Source organism: Thunnus albacares, chromosome 1, assembly GCF_914725855.1.
Source record: "Thunnus albacares chromosome 1, fThuAlb1.1, whole genome shotgun sequence".
NCBI classification, from domain to species: Eukaryota; Metazoa; Chordata; class Actinopteri; order Scombriformes; family Scombridae; genus Thunnus; species Thunnus albacares.
The window spans coordinates 17,167,898-17,178,510 of record NC_058106.1 but is presented as its reverse complement, the minus strand read 5'-3'; the positions used below and the strand labels follow the sequence as shown (position 1 = coordinate 17,178,510).

Below are 10,613 nucleotides of genomic sequence, written 5' to 3'. Positions count from 1 at the left end.
TAATAGGGTAGTCCACCTGTGGGCGGGCTTGTTCCTGATTGGTTACTGCGCTCTGTCAGTTGCTTCTGATTGGTTACTGCGTCCTATCAGTTATTTCTCATTGGTTACTGCGCTGTCAATTTTTTTTCTGTTGTGTCTGCCTCCCTCTTTGCCAGCAGGTTGACAGCCTCATCTAATGATGAAAAATGCATCAACCTACCTGTCTCCTGAAAACTACGTCCCCATACAAAGTGCATAAATTACGTTTCGATGGAAATATATTTTTAAGATAAGATATACTTTATTGTCCAAAGCTGTGTTCAGCTTGTTTGATAACAGGATAAACAAATATACTATGCCTTATTTTGTTTTTCTGTTTTTCGTGTGATTTAAAAAAAAAAAACAGAAATCCACTTGCTATTCCCGTTTTCGTCTTCAAATCAGCAATTGGAATAGAAATTAAGCTTGATTACATTGGTTTACTAATTTTCTTGCTTTTTGGACCCTATGTTTCATTGTTATTGATACTAGAATGTGATTGGCTGTGATTGTCACATCCTTTCACATGCCCACCTATAATGTATAATAATACTTTCTTTATGATCCCACCCTAAGTGAGGTTCAGGTGCACCCAGTGAGCCTCACATTATCCAGGTTTCTGATGGTCTATGACAGGCTCTGTCATTTCTGCACTATGCTGCACCAATTATTATCTGCTCTAATATTTTGTATAGTGTAACTGTATAATTGTCAACTAAAAATGTGCACACTGGACGTGGTGATATGAATTTCAATGTCTCCTGCAACAGCAATTCAAATCTTACCTCCAGAGCATATTTATGATGCTGTATAAATGTGGGCTGTTGTCTACTAATATTTGCTGGCTCAGGCTGTTTAGTAATATTTAGAGAAGTGTATATTTTTTGTCTTTAAAGAGCAGTTTTCTCCTGAACTCTTGGCTCATAAAACTGCTTGCTGCTGATGAGAGGAGTTGCTGTGATTGGCATTCATCAAGTTCGCATTAACTCCACCTGTTGTCAGAAATATTCTATTTATCAATGAAATTCAGTTTCAGATGATTATTTTTTGTTGGCCGTGACGTCATCTGTGCTGTCATTACAACTATGCCCCAATAACTTTCACGGCTATGTGACATCACAGAGGAGTCCTGAGTGATGGTGTCATCAGCGCTCAGTTGACAGCTCTGGTTATTTGACGTCATCAATGACGTCATAAAGACTTTCCATCCGAGTTTCAATCATTCGGAAAAGCAGATCCTTACCTCCCAGCTGGCAAACTGCCTCGAAGCACTGAGAGATTGACATATGTCTCGCGCCTAGGGACGTAAAGTCTCGTGGCTGTCCAGTGCTTCGAGGCAGTTTGCCAGTCGGGGGGTTAGGGGAGGACGCTGGGCCCAGTGAATGCAAATACTGGGTATTCGCGCGACGTACCCAGTATTTGATAGGTAGATAGGTAGATAGGTAGATAGATAGGTCGATAGATGGATAGAAGTTACGTTGCGGTGCCACGTGCGTAAATGCACGTCTCTCTTAAAGAGGGTGATCGCTATTTGTAAATAGGACCGCTTTCAATCATTCGGAAAAGCAGATCCTTACCTCCCAGCTGGCAAACTGCCTCGAAGCACTGAGAGATTGACATATGTCTCGCGCCTAGGGACGTAAAGTCTCGTGGCTGTCCAGTGCTTCGAGGCAGTTTGCCAGTCGGGGGGTTAGGGGAGGACGCTGGACCAAGTGATTGCAAATACTGGGTATTTGCGCGACGTACCCAGTATTTGATAGGTAGATAGGTCGATAGATAGATATAGGTTACGTTGCGATGCCACGTGCGTAAATGCACGTCTCTCTTAAAGAGGTTGGTCGCTATTTAATAATCTCAATTAGATATCGTTCAACATCACAGTCTTTTGATTCCCTCTTTTGAGATGATCCTTCCACTGCAGCTAAACAGGGAAACGCTGTCATCATAACTTTCTGGGGTATTTTGCAATCTATTCCTCTGTCCTGCGGCACGGACGAGTCCAGGTACCAGAGCAAATCACCGATCCAGTGGACCGGTCATCTTCCACTCCATTTCGGAGAAAAGCAGGTCTCCTCTTTATGCTGATCCTGCTCTCCGGAATGGTCAGCAGATCATAAGAACTTTGATGCTGATTTGTGCCCGTGTCTGGGACTCCTCTGGTGCCAGTGATGAATGAGCAGCAACTTTCTGAGCCGGGCTTCTCCCCTGACAGACAAAACACCGGGCATGATGTCTCAATGAATAACCTTTCGCTACTGGGCTGTGGAAACCTTGATAGGTCCAGTGTCTCTCTCACATAAACCTGCTGCTGACACCACTGTGTGTCGAAAACCTGCAGTGAGGAGGTTATTCAAAACCGTCCAAACTGTCAATCATGCAAAAGTCTTCTAGGACCCGAAGCTGAAACCGGGGGGGCTAGTTGGTGGACATTTTAACATCAGAAGCATTACTGCAAAGAGCAATCAGCTAACTCATCTTGTGTCCGACTCAAATCTGGACTTTCTCCGTTTGACTGAAACATGGTTGAAACAAACATCTCCTGCGAGTGTGTTCACGGTGCCCGGATACCAATGTTTCAGAAGAGACAGACCTGATGGAAGAGGAGGAGGGGAGCTTTTTTATGTGAGAGACAATATCAAATGAACTTGTGGTTTATAATGCGGGTAACACGTTAAAATATGTTGGGATAAAAATAATGTTATCCCAACAAATGTCTTTTAACATCAGAGGTGTCTACAGGCCCCCTTCTGCAGATGACACTTTCTATGAAGTCCTGAAAAAGTGAATTATTCCTTTTGGGTGATTTTAATGTGAACTGAGAGGACAAAACTAAGAGGAAAAAACTGAAAATGATCACAGAAAATTCCAACTAGACCAACTAGTAAAAGGCCCAACTAGGATTGCAAAATGCTCCAGTACACAAATTGATCTGATATTTACTAACAAACCAGAAAGAATAACTTAGAATTATAATTTAATCACTGGCTTATCAGATCATAACCTAACCCTATGTGCGAGATAACTGACTAAAAGTAGATTTAAGACCACAGCAACTAAGACAATGATACTTCAAATCATACCCAGAGCTAAGCAAGAAGAATTTATCAATGAAATTAACAGCTTGAACTGGGATGCTGTACCATCCTCTGACGATCTGGACTATGGCTGTGATACTTTTACTAACAGAATCAACTCTGTGAGGGAAAGATTTAATGTGAGGATACAGATAAAATCTAAAAATAAAAACAATTTACTGTGGTTTAATGAAAATTTGTGGAAACTAATGAAATCTAGAGATGCTGCAGGAAGGCAATTAAAACTAGAAGAGACACTGACATGCTGATTAATAAAGGTTTAAGGAACAAAGTTATCCAAGAGCTAAGAGAAGCTAAATCTTATTTTTATCTCAATATTTTGAATGAGGCAAAAGGGAACAGTAAATTGATCTGGAAAAACATTGATAATCTCACAAGGAAGGACCCAAAATTTTTAGGTGATTTTAAACTCAAAGTACAGGGAAAGTTAATTGAAGATCATTTTACTGTTGCTTCTGTCTTTGATAATTTTTTTCTTGAGTCTGTATATGATTTAGGGAAAAAAATTACGAAAAAGAAACTGGATATTGGTCCTATGGATGCTACAGACCAGGTTTTCAAGGTGGTAGAGACTAATGAATTACAAGTAAACAAAATCAGCAGCTCCTTAAAAAGCTCCAAAAGTAGAGATATTTTCCAATATGACACCAGGTTTGTCAATCACACAAAGATATTTTAACTCTCTCTATTGCTCATTTAATTAACTTGTCTTTTAAACACAGCTCCTTTCCTGATGACTGGAAATGTGCCATTGTCATGCCTTTTATTAAATCTGGAGACCACCCTGAAGCCAGTAACTACAGACCAATAAGTATGCTGCCAGTACTCTCAAAGGATGCTGATTAAAATGTAATTAAACAACTTACAACATTTTTTAGTCCAAGCAATTTTGGTCTACATTGTATTCAATTTGGCTTTAGAGCAGATCATTCCACCAAAACTGCTGCCTTGCACATAATAGAGCAAATTAAATCAAGACTTGACAAAGGAGGAGTAGTTGGTGCTGTATTTTTAGATCTGCGTAAAGCATTCGATACAGTCAATCATGATGTTTTAATATCGAAACTCTCTAAATTTAACTTCTCATCTAGAGCACTGGCATGGATGTCTTCATATTTATCAAATAGGATACAATGTGTTTAAGTTGGTGACACACTGTTCAGTAACATGAAGTGCACAATGGGTATTCCACAAGGGTCAGTGTTAGGTCCCCTATTATTTAGCCTATATATTAATGATCTCCCTCAACAGTGTCATGATACAGAACTACAAATGTATGCAGATGACACCATTGTGTGCACACATGCACAAACAGCTGAGTTAGCTGCTGCTAAGCTAACAATTGCATTGGAAAGGATCACACATTGGCTTGATCAATCATGTCTGAGTCTAAATATAAACAAGACAAAGGGTATGTTTTTCTCTAAGACTATGGTACAACCTCCTAATGCTGATATTTTCATCAAAGGTGAAAAAATTGACATAGTTACTGATTTTAAATATCTTGGTATGACACTGGATCCAAATTTGAACTTTAAGAAACACGTTTAAAAAACGTTTAAAACCATAAAGTACAATTTAGCAAATTTTAGACATATTATAAACTGTCTCCCTTTGAACGCAGCCAAGATATTTATGCATGCTATGATTCTTTCCCATATGTCTTATTGCATCACATGTTGGGGGCAGACCGGAGAAACAGCCATAAAACCTCTTGAGTCCTTATACAATCAAACTCTAAAAACTCTGGACAAAAAGCCAATGCAGTTCCATCACTGTAGGGTACTGGAGAAATACAATTGAATGAGCTTTGAGAATTTTAGATTATTCTCAAATTTGTGCCTAGTTTATAAAATGTTAAATGGTTTGGCCCCTCCTCCACTATGTGACTTTGTGTACACTCGCTCAGTAAGTTCTATTAGATCCTCCAGAATATCCTCTATACAAGATTGTACCATATCATTTCGTTGCACTGCATTTGGGCAATCAGCTTTCTCTGTGAAAGGCACTACTCAGTGAAATGCCCTACCCGATGATATGAAGAACTGCAGTTCAATCAATACATTCAAGGCCAAATTAAAAAACCTACTAAAGACCAATCAGCTGTGTGACCACTGAGTCTAAACTTCATCTGTGGTCTTCTCATTAGAGCAGGTAGTCTTGCTTTTGTATTGACAAGTTTACATTATTAATTTCTAATTGATATTGTGGGTGTATGTGATGTGCTGTTGTGTGTAGCTTTGTATTTTGTATTTTGTGTTCTGTGTGTTTTTTGCTTTGTACTTTTCGTTGTTGTGTTGTATGTTTTGATTGTGGTTGACTGCGGATGTAAATTAGCTTTGAGCTAACTCCGGCGCAGTGCATCATTTATGTTTACAACTGTACATTGTCCCAATAAATAAATACAATCACAATTACATTTAGATTTGTTTTGATTTGTTTTCTGGATTTGGTTTAATTTCTACTCCAATTGCTGATTTGAGGACGAAAACGAGAAAAGCGCGTGGATTTCCGTTTAAACACAATAAAACACAATAATGCATTGTATATTTATTTATCCTGTTATCAAATGAGTTGAACACATTCTACATGGACCGTTTTCCTTATTTTTCATAATTATTCTCTGATTTTGGTTTTTATTTCATTCACACAATGCTTCTGCACTTTTGTTTGGTATCTTGATTTTCTAAAAAAAAAATTCTCTCACCTTTTCTACAAATCAGCTGACATACCAAACTATTAGAATAAAAAGATAAAAATAGTAATGACACAAAGTGCTTATATTATATTATATTATATTATATTATATTATATTATATTATATTATATTATATTATATTATATTATATTATATCATTTTGTAAACCTATCACATGTTTTCAGTGACAAATGTAGTGGAGAACAAGTAGCATATTCAATAATTTTTTTTTTAAAAAAAGTACACGTTACTCAAAATTGTACTTTAAGTTACTTGTGTAAAAGTTTTGACATTTGATATCTTCCAGTGCGTTTGCGACATCTAGTGGACAGATGGGCAAATGAATAAAAATGACCTTTCTTTATCTCACAAAATGATATTTTATGTGACGAGTCTCAAAGTTTGAGTCGAGATGAGCACTATGTTTCCCAACAAATCTTAGCTATTAAGACAGGCCTTTATAACGTAAACCAAAATACATCTACAGTGAGAGCTTGAGGTGCGGAACGCTTCACCGGTTGGTTTGTGTTTCCCCGCGGAAGGATTATCAGACTGTACCCAAGCTGCATGTGTTTTGTTTTTCGGACTGTTACTGTTTATTATTTTACCTGACAGACAGTCGCTTTTGTCCGGAGACACAGTCATGTCCTCAGCAGAGGTAGTTCTGGGTTTCCTGGAGGAAGCGGAGTCGTGGCGGCTTCGCTCGCCGCAGTTCCCCAGTAAAGTCGGGGGGAAACCGGCGTGGCTCTGCCAGCGAGGCCTGCCCTCCCTGTCCGGGCTGGAGTGTGAGATATGCCGCCTGCCTCTGGCTTTTCTGCTGCAGGTTAGTGTCCTGAAGGAGGGAGGGAGACAGCGGGCTCTGGACACACTTGAAGGGGATCATCCACCATAAATAATGATTCCTTGTGATCCTGTGGAGCTCTGATTTAATTAGTCATTATATTGAACTGCAGACAGACCATGGAGCTGCTCCACAGACAGTGAATAATGTCACTTTAGGTTTCACTACAAATTGAGAAACAGTTGAGAAACCCTACATGTACATTGGCTTTGATGTTAACTGAATTTTATAAGATTATAATGCTCTGACTTCCTGTTTAGGAAGACAGATGTCAATGTCTGATATTGACTTTAAACATCAAAGGAACATCTGAGGTTGGGATTTAAATATGAGATAAACCCTAAATGAAAATACTTCTCTACTCACTTTTATGACAGCCAAAACTGTTACACTTTACACAACTTCCATAAACCAAACCCAGACTTATTTATTAAGGCTCTACAGTGAAGTTCACTACCTAAAGCAGTCTGTCTTTGGACCAGACCATATTCAGAGCAGAGATCTCTCCTCCAGAAGAGACAATCATGCTGTGGATGTCACATATACAGGAGAAATGTACAGAAGTGACCGTCTCCATCTCTGCTGCAGGTGTACGCTCCCATTTCTGGTCAGGACAGAAGTTTCCACAGAACGTTGTTTCTGTTCTGCTGCAAAACTCCCGAGTGCTACACACACAACGACAGTCGCTGTATGAAAGGTACCTCATGTTCTCATTTTCACATCTCACTCAACATCCTCAGTCAGCTCTCAGCTGTTTTTTGGAGCATTTGCTTGATTTTTATTTAATGACCAAATACTTTTTTTTTTATCAAGTTTTCTAACAGATTCTGTCTTCTTGATCAGTTTTCAGAAGTCAGCTACCTAGAAGGAATGAGTTCTACCCCTACGATCCACCACCAGGTTTGTGCATTTACCAGGATGTACTTCAGAATCTGATTCTTTATCATCTCATACTATCAACTATTCAAGATGTAGATGTTAGTCATGTCTGAACAGACATGATATAGCCTGGTTAAGTTCACAGTAGTCACTGTTAGATGATGATCAACTGTGCTGTGCAGCACTTTGGGTCAACTGTGTTGTGTGTAAAGTGATATATAAATAAAGTTGAGCTGAGTTGTGTCATTTATCACCATTAATTGAATATATAAACATTGATATAATATGAAAGGACAGATTAAATTTACCAAATAATTGTTGAACTGTTGAAACTGGATTGTTTGTTTTATTTGGAAGGGAAATTTTGTGATTTATATAATCTTATTTGTCTGTTTTTACTTAATTTAACAGTAGTTTGGCTTTGGTTTTGATGTATTTCTGGTTCCACTGTTTGCTGGCCAAACTCAAAGTGTTGGTTAATACATTTGTGAGGATCAAGAAGAATACATTACTGAACCATTTTATTAAGAAGTACAGTCAGTGCTATATCTACAAAACTCTGATACACCTGATAAACTACCAAAACCTGTTGGTTGCATGTTATTGGTATTTTAGAATGAATTTTCATTATTTTGACTCAGTCTGTGGGTCACAAAACACCAGTTATAGCAAACTTAGAGATTTAGACTTACTCTCTTTTCTTTTAATGTTTTTTTTTTCTCTTCAGAGGATGAACCCCCCAGTGATCTCGATCAAGACCAGAGTGTGCTGCCCGTCTCTGGAGTTAAACTGTGCTGGGTTTGTGGTTGCCCCGGCAACAAAGCCTGCTCCCGCTGTCATGCTGTATCCTACTGCGGAAAACACCACCAGACCCTCCACTGGAAACACACACACAAGAAGGAGTGTTGTAGCCCAGGTGAGTGTGTGTGTGTGTTGCTTTAGTAACAGTTCAACTGGTGGTAATTTGAGAGTTTGTCTTTTCTTTCTTAAATAATCCTTATTTCCACTGAAATGTTAGTTTTGTCTGTCTCTGTCTATGTATAGAAGCATCTGTTGTCACAGTTTCTCCCTACATCTTCACTGAGTCTGAGCTGGTCACTGAGCCTGAGGAAGAGGAAGAGGAGGAGGAGGCTGAAGGAGAAGAGGAGACGGCTGTTGCTCAGAGGAGTGAAGATTGTCCCTCCTTAGCAGAAAGTAAGATTTACTTTATGTCTGACACACTGGCCATATAAAGTTTTTGACTGTATGAAGCAGAAAAATATGTTTTTTTAGTGCTATTTTGACAACTACAAAACTTGCAGGTTCATCAGTATGAAAAATAATATTTCTCTTCCACTTTTAAAGCCTTGGCAGAGACAGATCTGGAGGAGATGGCTATGCATGAGACTGAAGACAACAAAGTCGTCCAGCGGTTTAAAAAGAAGATCGCTCCAGAGCCACATCAGGTAAAAAAAAAAAACATATAAACGACTTGAATGGACGTAATCGAGATCTCAAAGTCTTTTCTCACACTGGTGATGTAAAGTTAGAAAAAACCCACACAGATGTTTTTTTTTTCTCTGTGTCCATCTCACATTGCTGCGTCATGTTTAGGTGGTGCGTTACAGTCGGGGGGGCTCTCCCTTGTGGGTCTCCTCCCAGCACATCCCTTCAGATCAAGACATCCCAGCATGCACCTGTGGCGCCAAGAGGACTTTTGAGTTTCAGGTTTGTTGTTTTAACACTCAATGATCTGCACTTATTTTTTTTTTGCCTTTTCTTCTCCTTCCCAACTTCCCCTCCTCTTGTTCACCTTCTCACTGTTTGACTTTCGTTCTCAGTGCAGTTGCGCTATATGACGTTGTGTGCGTGCTGGTTAATTTATGTTCTTCATGGACAGAATTGTTTCACTATGTTCAACAATCTGTAAATTAAGGTTAACATGCTGTTTAAAAATTGCACCAAAACCTTTGTTTAATCCTGTGTCTTTAGTCTTTTTGACACTGATGGTGAAGGAGAACCAGCACATTTTACAAATCAGCCCACATTTCCCTTCAGTTTAAAAGCTGACTGGTAACATAAGTATATGTGAGCGTTCCTCAGTAATAAACACACGGCTTTACAACCACCATGGTGTTAGCAATGGTGACAGCTTACTGGAAGAAGAGCCACTCTTTCTGCAGTGGAAATGCTCAGAAATCTTCAAGATTTAGGTCTTGAGGAAGAAGGAACCTTCTCCATCAGTGTCACCTTGCCTGTGTTAATGCAATGGGATATTTCTGCCAGCTTGTTACAATTCACATGTGAATCCAGTTATTGGTCCTGGATAATTAATGAGAAGCACTGTTGGTCTTGTATTGAAGGACAAGACAAGAGGATTATTTACAGTTCATTGAAGAAAAAGTGATCAGAAAACATCAGAGTTTGCAGCCTGAAGCAGAAGAAAATGTCTCAGATCATTAATCTTTTATGTGATAATACAGTGTGATAATACATATGTGTGTGTGTGTGTGTGTGTGTGTGTGTGTGTGTGTGTCTAGGTGATGCCCCAGCTATTGAACAGTCTATGTGTGGACTCCACAGGAGCCAGTATTGACTGGGGGATTCTGGCTGTCTACACCTGCTCCATCAGTTGTAACCATGACGACCAGTACTGCCCTGAGTTCATTTGGAAGCAGGACTTCAGTTCAGATCAACAAACACAGATTAAACAGCCATAATATCTCAGTTATGGTGGTCAACAGAGTCTTTGTTCAAACAGTTTGTGAAATGACTTGTGTGTGACAATCACAGTTGAAGAGATTTCACTTCTCAACAAGTGGACTCGACATGTTCTGCTGTTCTTCTATGTAACCGATGATACACAGATCGGTTGTAAACATCAGTGTTGTGGTTTTCCTGCCACTAACAGTAAACATCTTTTCTCCTCTTTTAAATTCTCACGGTTGAGAACAATGTGTTTACTGGGTTATTTCCATTCCCAGCCCTGTATACTGTTCATACAAGACGTCTATTGGAGTTAATGGTCAGTAAAACTAAGAACATAATAACCTTGTGCCTTATCATCACATTGTTGAATTTTAATCAGTTCTATCTAAATAAG

The 10,613-nt window shown here is 39.0% G+C and overlaps 1 protein-coding gene across 2 annotated transcripts in view; it reads left to right on the top strand.

The window, feature by feature from the left end:
* The window catches only part of pdcd2 (programmed cell death 2), a 10,784-nt gene extending 547 nt beyond the window's left edge, over positions 1-10,237 (top strand). Inside the window, exons 2-9 of one of the 2 annotated variants that reach the window (XM_044346664.1) lie at positions 6,427-6,634; positions 7,241-7,349; positions 7,496-7,552; positions 8,259-8,447; positions 8,576-8,725; positions 8,876-8,976; positions 9,125-9,238; positions 10,051-10,237. In XM_044346664.1, coding sequence (XP_044202599.1) covers positions 6,455-6,634; positions 7,241-7,349; positions 7,496-7,552; positions 8,259-8,447; positions 8,576-8,725; positions 8,876-8,976; positions 9,125-9,238; positions 10,051-10,230 — 1,080 coding nt within the window. In that variant the 5' untranslated portion in view covers positions 6,427-6,454 and the 3' untranslated portion in view covers positions 10,231-10,237. Of the gene's footprint in view, positions 1-6,333; positions 6,635-7,240; positions 7,350-7,495; positions 7,553-8,258; positions 8,448-8,575; positions 8,726-8,875; positions 8,977-9,124; positions 9,239-10,050 lie in introns of those variants that run through there. The other variant, XM_044346672.1, reaches the window with a different exon arrangement.
* The last annotated feature ends 376 nt before the right edge of the window (positions 10,238-10,613 follow it).